The 19,987-nt window shown below is 36.5% G+C and overlaps 2 protein-coding genes across 5 annotated transcripts in view; one reads left to right on the top strand and one right to left on the bottom strand.

Annotated features, from left to right (window-relative positions):
* IFT74 (intraflagellar transport 74) overlaps positions 1-19,987 on the top strand; it is a 98,061-nt gene that overhangs the window by 14,124 nt on the left and 63,950 nt on the right. The gene's annotated exons all lie outside the window — the stretch shown is intronic.
* Positions 1,156-19,074, bottom strand: LRRC19 (leucine rich repeat containing 19). Its single transcript, XM_032164214.2, has 5 exons — positions 18,936-19,074; positions 7,822-7,911; positions 5,920-6,433; positions 4,512-4,700; positions 1,156-4,046 (listed from the first exon to the last, which is right to left on the bottom strand). The coding sequence occupies exons 2-5, from the start codon at positions 7,900-7,902 to the stop codon at positions 3,718-3,720; spliced, it is 1,113 nt and encodes a 370-aa protein (XP_032020105.1). The 5' UTR covers positions 7,903-7,911; positions 18,936-19,074; the 3' UTR covers positions 1,156-3,717.

Genomic DNA, 19,987 nt, shown 5'->3' with positions numbered 1-19,987 from the left:
GGGTGGATCGTGAGGTCAGGAGATCAAGACCATCCTGGCCAACACGGTAAAACCATATCTCTACTAAAAATACAAAAATTAGCTGGGCGTGGTGGCACGGGCCTGTAGTCCCAGCTACTCGGGAGACTGAAGCAGGAGAATCACTTGAACCTGGGAGGCAGAGGTTGCAGTTAGCTGAGATCGCGCCATCGTGCCACTGCACTCCAGCCTGGCGACAGAGCGAGACTCCGTCTCAAAAAAAAAAAAAAAAAATTTATATATATATATATGTGTGTGTGTGTGTGTGTGCTATAATTCCCTGAAGGCCTTAAAGAGTTTAGAACATTTAAGTTCTCATTTATTTCATCATTTATCTCAAAGTTATATAATACCTAGGTCAGGATTTAAATATTATATTTACATATTTTACAGATATTTCATCTGAAAACATAATTTCAAGAGCAAAAGTTGAAGAATGTCATAGATTTTTACATCTATTTGGTTTTTTTGATTAAGGAAAATCTTCAAATATGGTAATTTGTCCTGAAGATACATCCAAACCATTTAAAAACTCTGTCTGTAATTTGTAATTGAGGCTGAGTGAAATTGGTTCTCTTGTCTGTTTTAGGTAGAAATTGAAATTAAGAACAAAAATTGGCCAGGTACAGTGGCTCATGCCTATAATCCCAGTACTTTTGGAGGCTGAAGCGGGTGGATCACCTGAGGTCAGGAGTTCAAGACCAGCCTGGCCAACATGGCGAAACCCTGTCTCTACTAAAAATATAAAAATTAGCTGGGCGAGGTGGCAGGTGCCTGTAATCCCAGCTACTCAGGAGGCTGAGGCACGCAAATCACTTGAACCCAGGAGGCGGAGGGTTCAGTAAGCCGAGATTGCGCCACTACACTCCAGCCTGGGTGACAGAGCGAGACTTCATCTCAAAAAAAAAAAACAAAAATTATTGTTATGATAGTTACTTTTCTATACAGCAGTAGGATAGATTTATTTCTTGTGTTAACCAGATGGCCAACATCTCAATAACACAAAGATCTATCTTGACCCTACACATTCAGAGTGACCAAGAAATGCCATACCTCGAGAAGACAGGTATAAAAAGCTTCTGTTTTCATTCTCTTCTCTTTCAGTACAACCATTTAGTGTGGTCTGACCATCTGGTTTATTATGGAAAACTCGTCTATAAAAAGTTGGTTATAATAAACAGCCTCAATATATTACTACAACAATATGTAAGACACCTGGCTTTAATTCAGTTTCACAGTCTTGCTTGAACTAATGATTCTCTTCTAATCCTGTACTTTCTAGTTAGTATTAGTCAAGATCAGTTGCCCTGTAAAAATATATGTAATTATAATTTTATACCCATTTATTTTTCTTTGTGTAGTCAGATATTTATTGAATACCCCATATTCAATAGAGGCCCTTGAATATAAAAGCTTAAGTGTAGTCTTTGCTCATTTGCAATTATATTTCATTTTGCTACATTTCTCAAATATTAATATTTGCATCTTATAATTAGGAAATAATTTAGCAGAATGATACATTGTTTAGAAAAAGATATTTTATGTTCCTATAATCATCTCATTCTTATAATTAAGGTTTAAAACAGTATAATTGATATATAAAGAAACATTAGCCATAATACACTTAATATCCTTTGTTGAAAACGTGTCTGTAAACATAAGCAAATATGTATTATAAATTAGTAAGTTCTTCTGTTTTACAGGTATATCATCCTAGTTTTTATTTTCTCTCAGTAGACATTTGTATTGAATTTACTAATTATGTAACTTTTAAAATGACTTCTATAGATTATGACATAGATCTATTTTATTTTAGTCTCTTTTTTCTAAGGAATTGTCAAGTACATACAAATGTTTAAAACTTTATTATATACATAAACAATTTGAACATACACAGAAATAGCATACTATACCATACTCAACATACACAGAAATAGCATATTATACCCTTATTTAGCTCCCAGCTCCATCAGCTCATATTTGACCTTGCTCCATCCATACCTCTAGCCACTGTTCCATTCCACGTGTTATAATGAAGAAAATACCAGAAATATTATTTCACCCATCAATATATTTCAGTGTTTCAGAGATATACTTATTTGTAAAAGATGTAAATTCTTAATTTCTCTGCATATGAAGGTAAAAATTATAGATCGTGCTACAGTTTTTAATGTACTGTTTGCATTGATAAATTATCAAATTTTGATTGTAGCCAGTTGATTATAAGGACTTGGCAAATAATTTTCTTTAGACCCTTCCTCTTATAGCCTATAGACCAGTGTTTTCCAAACTACATTCTTTGGAATGTTATTGAACTACGAGCTCTTAGTAGATGTAACTCAAAAAATGGGTTTTGTTGTCAAGTAAGTTTGAGAAATTTGTAATACTTTGCTCTTGAATAATCAGAGAGCAGTTTAGCTTAGTAAAGTTTTGCATAAATCCTATTGTAAAGAATCTTGGCCAGGCACGGTGGTCCATGCCTGTAATCCCAGCACTTTGGGAGGCCGAGGCGGGTGGATCATGAGGTCAGGCGTTCGAGACCAGCCTGGCCAACATTGTGAAACCCTGTGTCTACTAAAAATACAGAAATTAGCCGGGCATGGTGGTGTGCACCTGTACTGCCAACTACTCGGGAGGCTGAGTCAGAAGAATTGCTTGAACCGGGGAGGCGGAGGTTGCAGTGATCTGAGATTGCGCCACTGCAGTCCAGCCTGGGCGACAGTGCGAGACTTCGTCTCAAAAAAAAAAAAAAAAAAAGAAAAAGAATCTTGTTTCACCTTGTTTAAACTACTAGTTTTTCCTATACTTATTTGACCATGTACCTCTTTCTTCTCCTGTAAATACTTGTGAATGTCTCTCTGGAAATTAGTATTCTAGAGAAACAATTTGGGAAACATTGCTCTATCTACTGAATAGATAGAAATAGCTGTCCATGGACCACATGAAGATTCCTTAGTGTCAGCACAGACCAATTTGAATAAAAATCTCCCAGAAATATGTATTTTTAAAACAAGATTTATAGATAATTGTGATGCCCACCTCGGAAGCCACTATGCCATTAAACTGTAGTGATCCTGCATTATGGTGACAGCCTTTCTTTATAACCAGAATCAATAGTGACTTATTAGGGATTATGCCTGAACATTGTGCTTGTGCTTTAAATTGCTATGAAATTTTAAGGAAATTTATTGTGCTATTTCAGGAAGCATTTCAAAAAAATATTTTCCAACTCTATGAGTTTATTCTGTGAGCGTAAAATCAATCTTAGTGTATTATTTAAGCTATCTCTGTTCCTCACTTTGACTTCCATATATTAATAAATCCTAAACTTTTATTTCTTTACTGATTGAAACATTAGTATAATTTAGTACATATTATGTCAAATATCTGTGTTAATATGAGAATCCATGAATAAGTTAGACCTTTTTACTAGTCTGTATGGTCACCCAAGCACTGTTAAGAATAGTAGTGCTAGTATTGTAGACTATGTAACTGTCAGCTACCAAGGAGTGTCAGTTATTGTATTTGGACCTGCTTGCTCAATACAATGCAAAGAACATAATTTTATGATATTCATGTATGTTTTCATTAATATGAATGCCTGCCAGCTGTATTTTGGTATGTCACATAGCAAAATCCCCATATCTAAACTGTGAGTGAGCTGATAACTTTGTTTTAAAAAGCAAACTTTGAAAGAAATTAATTTTCTTCACATAATTCATGGATATCTATATATTTGTCTTCAATAAATCCATCATCATCTACCACAAATGAATCTAATTGTTCAAATATTACTGTCGTTTCTTCAGAGTTTGTTTCTGGTGTCTGTGAAAGAGAGCTTGGATTTCCAGTAAAACCATCTTCATAGGTTTCTGCTTCATGCTCTTCCAGGCGATGATGATTATAACTAAGCAGAATATTGTACCATATTGGGCATTTGATAGCAATAAAAATGAGAAGTGAAGTCGTCAGTACAGTGACAACAACACCAACAAGAAAAGCCCAACTTTTTCCAAGAGGTTCATGTTCTTTAATGGAATATGAGAGAGGAGAGAGAAAGAAAATTTGTTAAGTTGGCAAAATAATCATAATTATATATCCTAATTCTCCTAAATATTGGCATTAAAAATAAACATACATTGTAGTTTTCTTTAGACAGATTTTGTGTGGTGGATGAATTCTCTTTTTTCAAAATAGCTGTCTTTGCAATTTTGTTACCCTTTTTACCTAAGACCATTATTGATTTATACTCGTTAAGATTTGTGACTAGACTAGTTAAAACAAAGGCTCAGAGAAGTTAAATAATTTGCACAGTGGCATTTGGCTTGTAACTAGCAGAGCCTAGTTTGGAAGACCAATATTTTGTAAATCTTTAGTTGAGATGAGGAATCTTTCTTTTACATTTTTTATAGAAATTTAAAATAAAGATAACTACCTCAGTTTATTTAGCATGATACATTTAGCAGTGTTAATATTCAGAACCAGTATATTACCTGAATTTCTTGTTAAGTTGTTCGAAGAGCTATTAAATGTTGAGTTGCTGATGGGCTGAAAATGAATATAAAGATCTTCAGTTACTGGTGAAGGAAATTTTGAGTGGCATTCAGCCTTATGAGGTACTGTTTTGATATTGTAGCTCTTCAGGCTGTTGGGGTAGCTACACATGGTGATGTTCTCATTTTCTAGTAAATCAGAAAGAATAAGATTTAGTATAGAGAAAAATAATAGTTAACAACATTTTATAATTGTTTTATCTAGAATTTTTGACATATCTGTCATTCTTAAAGGCATTATAAGAAATTCCTGTTGTATTTGTCTAGCAACACAATGAAAGAATGATGCACATTTCTGTTTATTATTTTATAAATATGGCTTAAATGCAGTATCTTTATTATTTATCTGTATTAGTGTAGATTTTATTATTAATATTGTGGTTACATGGTTACAATCTGGATCTCAGGCACAGTATGGTTTGCAGTTAAAATAGGTCACTCGTTTTCACTTAGTCTAGGAAGCACTTTGAAAAAATTAGTCTTACATATTGACTGCTAACAATACATGAAATGACATTATCATCTCACATGCATAGAACATTGACATGTCTGGCCGGGTGCGGAGGCTCATGCCTGTAATCCCAGCACTTTGGGAGGCCAAGGCGGGTGGATCGCCTGAGGTCGGGAATTTGAGACCAGCCTGACAAACATGGAGGAACCCCATCTCTACCAAAAATACAAAAAATTAGCCAGGCGTGGTGGCTCATGACTGTAATCTCAGCTACTCGGGAGGCTGAGGCAGGAGAATCGCTTGAACCTGGGAGGTGGAGGTTGTGGTGAGCTGAGATCACGCCAATGCATTCCAGCCTGGGTAATAAGAACAAAACTCTGTCTCAAAAGAAAAAATTTCTTAATTTTTCCCCCTGGTAATGGGGAAGGAGAGCATCTATGCAGCTGTTACTTTTTAGTGTTTCTTCCTGTTTTGCTTAAACAGAAATTGTTTCCTTTCCTTTTTTTTTTTTTTTTTTTTTTGAGACAGAGTCTCACTCTGTTACCCAGGCTGGAGTGCAGTGGCACGATCTTGGCTCGCTGTAACGTCTGCCTCCCAGGTTCAAGCGATTCTCCCACTTCAGCCTCCCGAGTACCTTGTACTACAGGCATGCGCCACCACACCCGGCTAATTTTTGTATTTTTAGTAGAGATGGGGTTTCACCATGTTGGCCAGGCTGGTCTCAAACTCCCAACCTCAGGTGATCCGCCTGCCTTGGCCTCCCAAAGTGATGGGATTACAGGCCTGAGCCACTGCGCCTGGCTGCTTCCTTTTCTTTAAAATGTGATATGAGAGATTTTTCTGTGGTGGAACATTGAGTTAATCATATTTTGGTTTTACTTAATTATGATAGCTTACCTAATGTCACATTTGATGTGTTCAACCAGTTCTGCAAATTAAATAGACTGCAAGAGCAGTTCCATAGGTTTCCATATAAAGTTATTAATTCCAGATGAAATAGTGGTGGTAAATCCAAATAGCTAATCAAATTGCCTTGCAGATTCAGAAGTTTTAGGTTTCTTAGAGGTGCAAATACATCAGCATTCACTTGTTCTATTTTGTTTTGGCAGAGATATAACTGTTTTAGTTTATTTAAGCCTAAAAATGCACCCTGTTGAATTACATAGATGGAGTTTCTACAGATATTTAAAATTTCTAGACTGGAGAGGTTACCAAAACCATTATTATGTAAGATAGTAACATTGTTCTCAATCAAATAGAGCTCTGTGAGTAAAAAGTATGTCTGTAGAACTCTTGTGTCTGTACCATTAAGAGTAATTTGGTTATAACTGAGGTCAAGTATAGTAACATCTTTCTTGATATCTGCTGGAATCAAGGAATAATTTTTTTCAGTGAAATTACATTGGACTTCCTAGAAAAATAAAAAAAAGAAATGCATTAATCAGAAAAAAATATTAAAGAATTTCCCCAAATTTCATATTTAAGCACTTAGACATTAGAAGCACATTATTTTGGGAAAAAAACCTACTATCTAATCTTTTGGTGTTATAGTAGAGCAAATCTTTTTCTTTATCGGGATGAAATACTAAAAATTAAGGATATTCTGATACATACAATTGAACAGAGAGATTCCAATTTGTTAAACAGGTATTTTCCAACTGTTATTACATGATCATTACAGAAAGTAATGCTATTGGAATATTCCCATTTATATATGTGGAAATATATGGTAAATAATAATTCTGTTAACATTTAATATTCCAGTGTGCATGATTGCTTTATAGTGAGGAAATTATTTGAAACTATATGTGTTTTTAAAATCAGCAGAGCTAACAACATTATACCTAGGGCTGTTAAATAATTAATAAATAGGCTGGGCATGGTGGCTCACGCCTGTAATCCCAGCACTTTGGGAGGCTGAGGTAGGCGGGTTACCTGAGGTCAGGAGTTCAAGACCAGCGTGTCCAACACGGTAAAACCCTGTCTCTACTGAAGATACAAAAAAAAAAAAAAGTCAGCCGGGCATGGTGGCAAGCACCTGTAATCCCAGGTACTTGGGAGGCTGAGGCGGAGAATCGCTTGAACCCAGGAGGTGGAGGTTGCAGTGAGCTGAGATCATGCCATTGCACTCCAGCCTGGGCGACAGAGCGAGATTCCGTCTCAAAAGCAATCAATCAATCAATCGATCAATCAGTCAGTCTCAATAAACTCTCTGGTTTAACTCTCTTAAACTCTCTGGGTTTAACAGCTCAAAATTTGGTGTTTTAAAAGGAAGTATTTATCTTTTATCAGAAATGGAGCCAGGTATTGAATTTAAAGAGCCACACAATCTGAAATACTTTCTTTAGGTGGATATAGATGGAAAGAAAGAGATAGTTCTTGTTTTTACTGAACAGTAAACTAAGAATAAATAGAACTAAGAATAGTTCTGGTTTATTACTGTTTTTGCAGTTAGATTTTTTCACCAATAATAATTCAATAGCAGTTTCCCTCATAAAATATGTACTTTTTATAAAAAAGTTTCTTACATTTTAAACAAGATTTTAGTCTTGAAACTAATTTCTGATTTTATAGTGAAAATTTTCAGATCTCTCCCTTTAATCAACTTTTAAAGAACTCAGTTTTTAAAAATGAAGGCTGCTTTTGTCAAATTGGAATTTGGATATACACAGCTAAATAAACTCTTAATTTTAGTAGGTCAGATTTTCTTTGCTTTCTTATTGCCCTTTGATATTTTACTAAATATACAGAAAATGTACCTTTGAAAATATTTTTACTATTTTGATTGTAAAAACTTACTCTTTTAGAAGACTGGATTTTGTCTGATAATAATATCATGGAGAGGGGCCAAAAGAGGATTGTGATGCCTGTGACTTTCATGTTGCTGACCTGATAGAAAAGAGAGTATTTTCATTTTGGTGGTAAACTAGAACTTTAGAGATTTTAAGGACATTTTTATTTTTCCCCCTTTTGAATCTGTTTATTCTTTTTTTTTTTTTTTTTTTTTTTGGCTGAGACAGGGTCTCACTCTGTCACCCAGACCTGGTGGCATGGTCACAGCTCACTGCAGCTTGATCTCCCAGGCTTAAGCAGTCCTCCCAACTCAGCTTCCTAAGTAGCTGAAACACAAGCATGCACTACCATGCCTGGCTAATTTTTAAAATTTTTATAGAGATGGGGTCACCATGTGTTACTCAGCCTGGTATCAAACTCCTGAGCGCGAGCCATTTCCGCCCCCAGCCACTGGCGTGGCCTTGAAAAGTGCTGGGATTATAGATATGAGCCACTTACCCTGGCCTTTCAAATCTACTTTTTCTTGAAATACATAAAATGTGAAACAAGTGCATGGCCGTTCACCATCCTTGCACTCTGATCTTAATAAACTAGAAAGCCCCTTTGAAGAATGAGACTGATTTCTATTTTTTCTTTTTAGAGAGAATTAATATTTTTAAGTGTGTCTCGTTTCTAGATCTCATGAAAGGAGCTTTAAAGCAATTGAAGTGGTTGTAAATTTTAAAAACTTAATATAGAAGTGCACAAAAGAAATTCAGGAAAATATATACTTATGCATGTTTAAGTATATGCTTATATTGATGGTCTTGATTTTTTCAATTTTAGGCATTATCTATTGGCATTATTTATCTATTATTCTTGACTTAAAACTGTGGGAGATGAGAATCTTTAGCACTCTTTTCCCCCCCCATGGTAATTTTTAAAAATTTTATTGAGGCGTGGTAGATATACATAGTTTTGGGGTACATGTGATAATGTAGTGCATTCATATAATTTTTAAAGATCAAATTAATGTACTTGGGATATCCAACACGTTAAATATTTGTCTTTTCTTTATACTGGAAACATTCAATTCTCTTCTAGCTGTTTTTAAATGTACAGCAAATTAGAGGAGAGGGAGAGCATCAGAAAATAGCTAATGGATGCTGGGCTTAATACCTAGGTGACAGGTTGATCTGTGCAGCAAACCACCATGGCACATGTTTACCTATGTAACAAACCTGCATAACCTGCACATGTACCCCGGAACTTAAAAATAAAAGTTGAAGGAAGAAAAGTACTGTAAACTATAATTACCCTACTGATCTAACACTAGGCCTTCTTTTTTTAAGCAAACTGTATGTTCGTATGCATTAATAAACTTTTCTGCATTCCTCCCTCCCTACCACCCTTTCCAGCCTCTGGTAACCACCAGTCTACTCTTAATCTATATGAGATCTACTTTTTTAGCTCCCACATGCTGGTGAGAATGTGTGATATTTGTCTTTCTGTGCTTGGCTTATTTCACTTAACATAATGACCTCTGGTTCCATTTATGTTGCCACAAATGACAGGATTTCATTTGTTTTTACGGCTGAATAATATTCCATTGTATATATATGCTACATTTTTTTTAATCCATTCGTCTGTTGATGGGCCCTTAGGTTGATTCCATAGTTTTGCTCTTGTGAATAGTCCTGCAATAAACATGGGAGTGCAGCTATCTCTTTAATATATTCATCTCTTTTTTTTAAATGTATACCCAGTGGAATTACTGGATCAAATGTAAATGTAAGTGTTATATTTTTAGTTTTTTGAGGAACCTTCATACTGTTCTCCAGAGTGGCTATACTAATTTACATTCCCAAGAGTGTATGAGGGTTCCCCTTTCTCCACATCGTCACCAGCATCCGTTATTGCCTGTCTTATTGATAGAAGCTACTTTAATGGGGGTGAGATTATATATCATTGTAGTTTTGATTTGCATTTCCCTGAGAGATTACTGATATTGAGCATTTTTTCCACATACTTGTTTGCCTTTTGTGTGTTTTTTGAGAAATATCTATTCAGTTCTTTTGCTGTGTTTACTTGGATTATTTGTTTTTTATTGGTTTGTTTTTGGCTAGTGAGTTGTTTGAGCTCTTTATATCTTCTGATTATTAACCCCTTTTTAGATGGGTAGTTTGCAAATATTTTCTCTCATTCTGTGGGTTGGCTCTTCACTTTGTTGATCATTTTCTTTGCTGTGCAGAAGCTTTTTTGCTTGGCGAAACCCCATTTGTACATTTTTGCTTTGGTTTCCTGTGCTTTGAGGTCTCACAGACACAAAAAAATCTTTGTCCAGACCAGTGTTCTAGAGCAATTCTCCAGTGTTTTTTTGAAACAGTTTTATAGTTTGAGGTCTTATTAAAGTCTTTAATCCATTTTTATTCCTGGATATGGCAAGAGATAGGGGTCTGGTTTCATTTTTCCATATATAGTTATCCAGTTTTTCTAGCACCATTTATTGAAACAACTATTATTTCCCCATTTTATGTTCTTGGCACCTTTGTTGAAGATGAGTTGATGTAAATATGTGTATTTATATCTGAATTCTCTATTCCATTCCATTGGTCTATGGATCTGTCTTTATGCCAGTACCATGCTGATTTGGTTACTATAGCTTTGCAGAAAATTTTGAAGTCAGGTAGTGTGATGCCTCCAGCTTTGTTCCTTTTTGCTGAGGGTTGTTTTGGCTATTTGGGATCTTTCATGGTTCCATATGAATTTTAGGATTTTTTTTCTACTTCTATGAAGAGCGTCACTGTATTTTGATAGGAATTGCATTGAATCAGTAAATTGCTTTGGTTAGTATTGATATTTTAGCAGTGTTCTTCCACTCCATGAACATGGATTATATTTCCATTTTTTTTGTATCCTCTTCAGTTTCTTTCATCAGTGTTTTATAGTTTTTGTTATATAGCTGTTTCACTTCTTCGGTTAAATTGATTCCAAGGTATTTTATATTCTTTGTAGCTATTGTAAACAGGCTTGCTTTCTTGATTTCTTTTTCAGATTCTTCACTGTTGGCATATGTAAATTCTACCAATTTTTATGTGATGATTTTGTATCTTGCAACTTTACTGAATTCAGTTATCAGTTTTTACAGATTTTTTGTGGAGTATTTGGTTTTTTTTTAATTTTTTAAGTATAAGATCATGTCTGCCAGGTGTAGTGGCTCATGCCTGTAATCCCAGCACTTTGGGAGGCCGAGGTGGGTGGATCACGAGGTCAGGTGTTCGAGACCAGCCTGACCAACATGGTAAAACCCCGTCTCTACCAAAAATACAAAAATTAGCTGGGCATGGTGGCACGCACCTGTAATCTCAACCACTCAAGAGGCTGAGGCAGGAGAATCGCTTGAACCTGGGAGGCAGAGGTTGCAGTCAGCTGAGATCACGCCACTGCACTCCAGCCTGGGCGACAGAGCGAGACTCTGTCCAAAAAAAAAAAAAAGCATGTAATCTGCAAACAAGTCTGATTTGACTCCTTCTTTTGCAATTTGGATGCCTTTTATTTCTCTCTCTTGCCTAATTGCTCTGGCCAGGACTTCTAGGACTGCATTGAGTAAAAGTGGTGAAAGTGGGCATCCTTGTATTGTTCCAGATCTTAGAAGAAAGACCTTCAATTTATCCCCATTCAGAATGAAGTTAGCTGTGGGTTTGTCATATATGGCATTTGTTATCTTGAAGTATGTTCTTTCTGTGCCCAGTTTAATGAGAATTTTATCATAAAGGGATGTTGAATTTTATCAACTGTGTTTTTATCATTTATTAAAATAATTATATGGTTTTTGTTCTTGGTTTTATTAATGTGATGTGTCATGTTTATTTTATTTTGTGATAATAATTATTTAAGATAGAGTCTTGCTTTGCTGTCCAGAGTGGTTGGAAACTCCTGGACTCGAGATCCTTCCACCTCAGCCTCCTGAGAAGCTGGGATTACAGGCACATGTCACTGTGCCCAGCTTATCATGTGTATTAGGCTGTTCTTGCACTGCTATAGTGAAATATTAGAGACTGGGTAATCTATAAGAAAAGAGATTTAATTGGCTCACAGTTCTGCAGGCTGTACAGGAAGCATGGTGCGGTTCATTTTTTGTGGAGGCCTCAGGAAGCTTACAGTTGTGGCAGAAGGTGAAAGGGGAGCCGGCACATCACATGATGAAATCAGAGCAAGAGAGAGAGAGTGGGAAAGGAGGTGCCACACACTTTTAAACAACCAGATCTCTTGTGAACTCAGAGCAAGATCTCACTTATCTCCAAGGGGATGGCCCAAAGCCGTTCATGAGGGATCCGCCCCCATTATCCAAACACCTCCCACCAGGTTTCATCTCCCACACTGGGGATTACAATTCAACGTGAGATTCGGATGGGGACAAATATCCAAACTATATTGTCATGCTTATTGATTTGCATATGTTGAACTATCTTTGCATGTCTGGAATGAATCTCACTTGGTACGGTGAATAATCTTGTTAATGTATTGTTGAATTTAGTTTGCTATTATTTAGTTGAGGGTTTTTGCATTTGTGTTCTTCTGGGATATTGGCCTATAGTTTTCATTTTTGTTGTGTCCTTGTCTAGTTTTGGTATCAGGGTGATGCTGGTCTTGTAGAATGAGTTTGGAAATATTCCCTCCTCTTTAATTTTGTTTGAAGAGTTTGAGTAGAATTGGTATTAGTTCTTCTTTAAATATTTTATAGAATCCAACAGTGAAGCCAATGTAAATAGACTTAATTCTCTAATTAAAAGGCATAGTGCTGACTGGAAGCTACTGACTGGCTGTTTAAAGGAGGCTGGTACCTCCTCCTCTTGTTCTTGCTCCCTCTCCGCCATGTGACACACCTAGTCCACCTTCGCCTTCCACTGTGACTAAGAGCTTCCTGAGGCCTCACGAGAAACTGAGTAGATATTGGTGCCATGCTTTTGCAACTTGTGGAACTGTGAGCCAAATAAACTTCTTTTCTTTATAAATTATCCAATGTCAGGTATTCCTTTATAGCAATGAAAGATGGACTAACACATCATGGTTCCCTGTTTGCTGTTGTTTCTTTTCTTTTTTTTTTCTTTTGAGGCAGAGTTTCGCTCTTGTTGCCCAGGATGGAGTGCAATGGCGCAATCTCGACTCTTCGCAACCTCTGCCTCCTGGGTTCAAGCGATTCTCCTGCCTCAGCCTCCCAAGTAGCTGGGATTACAGGCATGCACCACCACGCCCGGCTAATTTTGTATTTTTAGTAGAGACGTATTTTGTATTCTTAGTATTTTTTCTCCATGTTGGTTGGGCTGGTCTCGAACTCCTGACCTCAGGTGATCTACCTGTCTCGGCTTTCCAAAGTGCTGGATTACAGTTGTGCCTGGCCTGTTTGCAGTTGTTTCTTGTGGATGTATATGTGTGTCATTGTATTGTCAGATTAGTTGTTTATTCCAATATTCTCTGTATGGCTTATTTTGTTTTTTTATTGAATATATTTGCTTAGAGGGTCTTTTACCACTAGGTTGCTGCTTCCTTTTCAGCTCTAGATGGCATCTTAAGCCCAGCTTCACCTTGGCTCTGGTAAATGACCAGAGCGCTGCTCTTCCTGAATGGGGGAGGTTCCAGGGGATATCCTGGTAGTGTGGGAAGGCTGGCTAGAGGTTCATGTCCAGCCAGCCTTCCCACACTAGAGACCTGTGGAGCAAACCTCCTACAGAGTGATGCTGCTGAACAGCTACTCTGATTTGGTGTCTCCTTTGGCTGAGTTACAGAGCAGAGTTTCCAGATCTAGGGATGGTAATCCTATCTCTCCTCTCTGTCTCTACATGTCCTCAGGAATATTTCTCTCTTCAGGCACTTGAGATGTTTCCCATGGATTAAAGCAGGGACAAGTCTCTTGCCAGGGAATATAAGATGGTGGGTAGAAACTGTGATTTGGGGGAAATTTTCCCACATGCTTTGCGCTAGGTTGAATCAGCGGAGGGGCATTGTGGATATGGAAGTCCAATTCTCTTACTGTCTGCTCAAAGTTTGTTCACTTCTCTGTGGCCCTAGAACTGTCTCATCTTCACATTTGAATTCTGGTATATTGCTGGTAATGATCTCAGGTCTGTATATTTAGTTTTGGTTTTCTGTAGAGGGGAGTGAAGCCAGCTTGCTTCTTGGCCACCATTTTGGAATTGATAGCCCTTTCAGCTGTCTTTCAAATACCCCCTCCCTTTATCTCCAACACATCAAATATATACTTCCTATGTCTTTATCTCCCAACATAGTTACTTGTAATTTTGGTTAGATGAGTATTCAGTGTTTGTACTATCATGAATGATTGAACTCAGTCAATAAAAAGCTATTATTGACTAAGCCAGGTAACAGGATCACTTTTCTGTTGCTGCACCGTTTTTGTTTCCTCCAAACTAATTGTGCTGTTTTTTCATGTACTTGGTTTTCTGTAGTTTTTCTTGTTATGACCAAACTCTCCCCTAGCATATCTGTCATTCATTTATGGATATTAAGTATTTAATCTGTTTTATCAGCTTAAAAAGTCCCTCCCAGAGCCTGCTACCATGCTCTAATCTGGAAGAGCTGATTACTAGGCCTTCTGCACAACTGTTTACTTCCACCTTCATCAGAGAGTCTACATTTTGCCTTTGTTACTGGGCACTTATTTTCTAGAACACCCTGTCTTGGTTTATTGCCTTTTTTCAATAGAGCTTCCTCAGTAGCTTCTAGAGAATGTGGATAGGAGGGAAAACTTTTTAGACTTGGAAAGATATTTTGGCTAGAGATAGAATTCTAGGTAGGAAATAATTTTCCCTCAAAATGTTGATGGTATTACCCTACTGTCTTTGAGTTTCTAGTATTACTGTTAAGAAATATGATACCATGTCATTCTAATTATTTATCAAAGCTTTTAAAATCAATACTGTATTCATTATCCTGTGTCTTTGTGAGAGTCTGTTTTCATTTATTTTGTTTTTTTGTTTGTTTGTTTGTTTGTTTGTTTGAGACAGGGTTTCGCTCTGTCACCCAGGCTGGAGTGCAGTGGCGCAATCTCACCTCACTGCAACCTCCACCTCCCGGGTTCAAGCAATTCTCCTGCCTCAGCCTCCCAAGTAGCTGGGACCACAGGCCCATGCCATCACACACGGCTAATTTGTTTTTTGTATTTTTAGTAGAGATGGGGTTTCACCATGTTAGCTAGGATGATCTCGATCTCCTGACCTCGTGATCCACCCACCTCAGCCTCCCAAAGTACTGGGATTACAGACATGAGCCACCACACCTGGCCTGTTTTCAATTATTAAACTGGGTACTTGGTCAGTCTTTTCAATCTAGAAGCTATGTCACTCAGTTTTGGGAAATTTTCTGAATTATCTCATTGATGATACAATTTTCTTTATTTTTTAAGATAAATTTTCACTTTTTTTTTCTAGAATTTCTTCAATTAGATGTTGGACCTCCTGGAATGATTGTAAAACCTTTACTGTCCTACATTTTATCTCGGTGTGTTTTTTGCTTTCCTTTCTGGGAGACATCCTCAACTTTATCTTCACACTCTTCTATTAATTTTTTTTTGCCATCTTTTTTAATTCTAAGAGCTTTTTTGTTTCAAAATATTTTCTTTATTAGTATCCTGTTGCATGAATATATTATATTTTCTTGTTTATTGTTGTGCTTTTTGTTATGTTCCTTTTCTTTGAATAGCTTTTATATCCTTGGATTGTATTTTTCCAGTTATCTTTGGGCAGTGTGCTTTATATTGGAGGCCTTCTGCTTAGTCTGTTAATATTTTATTTAGGGTTTATGTGTGAGAATGGGAAACTAAAAAGCTGATAGGAAAATGCATTTGTGTGGGTCTCCTTGTTTCTAGGCTTGACCACAGAGTGTAACCGCTGGACTATTTTCTTAGGGAATGTCATTATCCACAAAATGACTCTTCTGATTTACTGCCCAAAGAGATAATGGCCTGGTAGCCAGCATTCTGAGTGCTAAGTGATAAAAAAAGCTGGATTTATATCAATATTTAGTATGGAAACTATAACTTAATCTCAACAATGCCTTTGCACTCACTCGTGCCCGTTGCCCAAATTCCCTTTGTTTTATTCTTGTGGCGTGGGGGATCCTCTAATCTACTTGTGTAGAGAAGGAACATTATCTGGCTAGGCAGAGACAGAGAGGAATTAGCCTCTCCTCTACTTTCAGAATACCTGGTGCTGCCAATTTCTGGGCTATTTAGAGTTTCTGTAGTGTAATTCAAGTGCCTGTCAGCTTTTCTCATTGCTGACTTGGGAAATTTTTGTTTTCCTAGTCAGTTTCCACTCAGCTATTAGGTTTCTGGTTTCTAGGTTTGCTATTGACTCCTCTTCCATTCTGTTTGTCCTTGTGAGTTTATATCCCTTTTTACCTTTTATTTTCATGTTAATCAGGTTTTGAACACAATTTAAAGTTAGTGGGTGCATTTAAGGTGTCAGCTTTGCCTAGAAATTGGCATTTATTGGACTATACTCTTCTTGCCAAATGGTTACTTTTTTATTTAGTCATTTTATTCATGACCTTGATGTTTCTTGTTCTTTATCTCTGTTTTCTTAAAGTCAACTTTAGAAACCCTTTTGCAAACAAATTATCCATATGAAAATATGTAAATATATTCTGTCATCCTTAAAGGTGTTCAGAAATTTAGTCTTTTGAGCTTGTTACAGCATTTGTTACAATTAGTTACTTATGTTTTTTTAAGGAAAGTTTATTTCATTACAGGAGATAATAGAAAAACTAATCAGAATAGGCCAGGTTCAGTGGCTCGCACCTGTAATCCCAGCACTTTGGGAGGCCGAGGCGGGCAGATCACCTGAGGTCAGGAGTTTGAGACCAGCCTGGCCAACATGGCGAAACCCCATCTCTACTACAAATACAAAAATTAGCCGGGTGCAGTGGCAGGCACCTGTAATCCCAGCTATTCGGGAGGCTGAGGCAGCAGAATTGTTTGAACCTGGGAGGCAGAAGTTGCAGTGAGCCGTGATCATGCCACTGCGCTCCAGCCTGGGTGACAGAGTGAGACTTTATCTCAGAAAAAAAAAAGAAAAACTAATCAGAGTAGGCAAGAATCCATGCAGCATACTAAAGTCTCTCGCCTCGTTAGCAATAAGGAATTTACTGCTATTTTAGTGCTAGTCTGTTCTAGTCAACTTCCTCATTGCCTTCGATTTGTTAATCCATTTATGCACAATCCCCTTCTACCTTCTCTCTTTCCATAGTTAAATCAAATTTGTTAGAAAAAGCTACTCTGCCTCCTATATTTTATAAGATTTGGATGTAGATCATAATAGAATCCCTTTTAGAGCCAGAAGCGCATTTAAGCTATCACTTATTCAAGATGATTGCCCATAGAAGAGGGATGCCTAAATCATTTACAAAAGGTAGTTTACCTATGTTTAATGATTTCTAGGAATAGGTGTTCAGCTCATTCAATGGCTTGTTTCAGTATATCTCAATGATATGGTGAAATTCTTACTGATGTCTCTAGTAGGATGCAGAGGTGACTGAGGAGAGGTGGGTAAGGGAAGTGCTGTTTTTTTCCAGAAACAAATAGGATGGGGATAGTGAAAGAAAGCAAATAGGCTACAAAGAAAATTAACTAGATTTAAGTTAAAAGTTGATGTGAAATAGAAGCAGGTGAAAAAAGTAATGGAGGCAAGACAGGACTATGAGCTTATGTGGAAATGGAGATGGAGTATGGTTTTATATTTATTATTTGTATCTGCTATTTAATGCTAATAATTGTTTTCTCAAGTGCGCTAAAAGAAAAAGATCATAAGGATTAGAAAAGGATTTTTTTTCCTTTCCATTTGATAGATCTTAGAAGCAGTGTATACTCAGCTCAAGGTAGATTCTGTATAAGAAAGCATTCAGCAAATCTAAAGCATCGTTAGGTCTGAAGCTGTGAAATACATTGATTGATCCATACTATCCGTGAGAGTTTTCACGTATTTGTGTGCCTTTTGAGAGGAGAAAGATTGAAAGAGGGGGTGAATGTTGATTATCATGACACTGAATAAGTCCCCAGACAAAGCATTTGCTAGCATTATTGGGTGTCTTAAAAGAAAAAATCAGATAGGCAGAATAGCTAGCCAAGTAGATTATGCAGAAATTATCCATGAGTCAGTGTAGCCTATTTCAACAGTTGGTTTAAAAGGAAGCCAGTCATTGTTGCTTTCTTTCTCCTTTTGGAATATTTTCTAATTTGGATTTTTTTTGAAATGATAGTTGAGTTTCATATAGTGATTACTTAGGAGCTAATATAAAATAGAAAACTGGAATAGAAGATGGAATACCAGTTTCTTTTCTTTCACAAAATTACATGCATTTTTACCTAGCATATGATCTACGTTACTGAAAAAAAAAAGAGCTTTACTCAAAGGAAATGGTAGATACTGAAAAAGAAGCATTGTTCTTAATAAAGTTTGAAGTACATGTTTCTTATGTTATTTACTTTATATGATTATTATATGCTATGAAATAAAGAGATGCTGTAATTATTTTGGTTTTGTTAAATAAAATCTAAATGTAGTTTTTCCATTAAGTGTTTTAGATATTTATGCCAGAATTCAGTGTATTTAGAGTACGATGTTAATAATACACAATTAACTTCGTTTCCTTATTTAACTATTGTGTAGATATTTTTCAAATTTAAAACCTTTTTGTAATGGAAAATTTCAAGGTAAAAAACCTAAGTAAGAAGAACAGTTATCACCCTGCTTCAATAATTATCAACTCATGGCCAGTCTTTTTTTATCTTGCAAATTGGCTTTTAGATGAGTGTCACTTCACAATGCTCTGTGATTAACATATTTTAAAATAAAAAATCTTATAAATTTGATTGGCTAGATGAAACCTTTTTTCCCCCCAAAAAACAATTACTTAATATTGTATTCTAACTTTATTTAGGAAAGACCCTTTGGCCCTGTCCCAGGTATATAGTATTTTTGAGGTAGACTGTGTGAAAATATAATCATATTTTCTTATTTTTCATCACTTCTTAAAGGCAAAGATGGTTGTACAGACTTAACAAACTTAAATATGATTTAAAAAAAAAACAACAATAACCAAAGCTATAAATATATAGATCTTACCTTTTTTTCTTTTGTCTCTAAGACTTGTGTGCTAAAGGAAATTACTCTGTTTCTTCAACAGCATTAAAAAAAGTATATCGTACGATTACATTTCACTTTGTTTTAACCTTTGTACCCAGTGAACAGGTGATTTAAAAAAAAAAAAAAAACTAGACTTCCTTAGCAAAAGATTGACTAGAAGAATAATTTCTTAAAGTCGTCTTTTCCTTTTTTAGTATAACAAGTAAGGCTGTTTGCCTAACCTTTGTGTTTCTTTCTTTTTTTTTCTTTTTTTGTGACGAAGTCTTGCTCTGTCATCCAGGCTGGAGTGGAGTGGCATGATCTCGGCTCAATGCAACCTCCACCTCCTGGGTTCAAGCAGTTCTCCTCCCTGCCTCGGGCTCCTGAGTAGCTGGGATTACAGGCTCCCGGCACTGCACCTGGCTAATTTTTGTATTTTTAGTAGAGATGCGGTTTCGCCATGTTGGCCAGGCTGGTCTCAAACTCCTGACCTCAGGTGACCCCCTGCCTCAGCCTCCCAAAGTGCTGGGATTACAAGTGTGAGCCACTGCACCCAGCCTACCTTTGTGTTTCTTAATTACTCTTTGAAAATTTTATTAAAATATTAACAATTTTACTTATTAGAGTTTACAATATTGAAAAAGCATACTTTTGAAAGATATACTGTTGCTAAATTAGTTTATGTTTGTCCTGATGGTATTTTGTGCTTAGACGGATTCAAATTCAGGTCAGGTGCTCAGTCTGACACCTGTAATCCCAGCACTTTGAGAAGCTAAGATGAGAGAATAATTTGAACTCAGGGATTTGAAACCAGCCCGGCCAACTTAGCAAGACCTTGTCTCTACTCAAAATAAAAAGTGAAAACATTAGCAGGGCATGGTGTTGTGTGCCTTTAGTCCCAGTTACCTGGGTGGCTGAGGTGGGGGGATGGCTTGAGTTGGAGCATGCAGTGAGCCATGATTGTGCTACCACACTCTAGTCTGGGTGACAAGTGGTACCTGTCAAGAAAGAAAGAAAAGAAAGAAAGAGAGAGAGAGAGAAGGAAGGAAGGA

The sequence above is a fragment of the Hylobates moloch genome, unplaced genomic scaffold, assembly GCF_009828535.3.
Source record: "Hylobates moloch isolate HMO894 unplaced genomic scaffold, HMol_V3 SCAFFOLD_10, whole genome shotgun sequence".
NCBI lineage: Eukaryota > Metazoa > Chordata > Mammalia > Primates > Hylobatidae > Hylobates > Hylobates moloch.
This window is presented reverse-complemented; position numbering and strand designations above follow the sequence as displayed.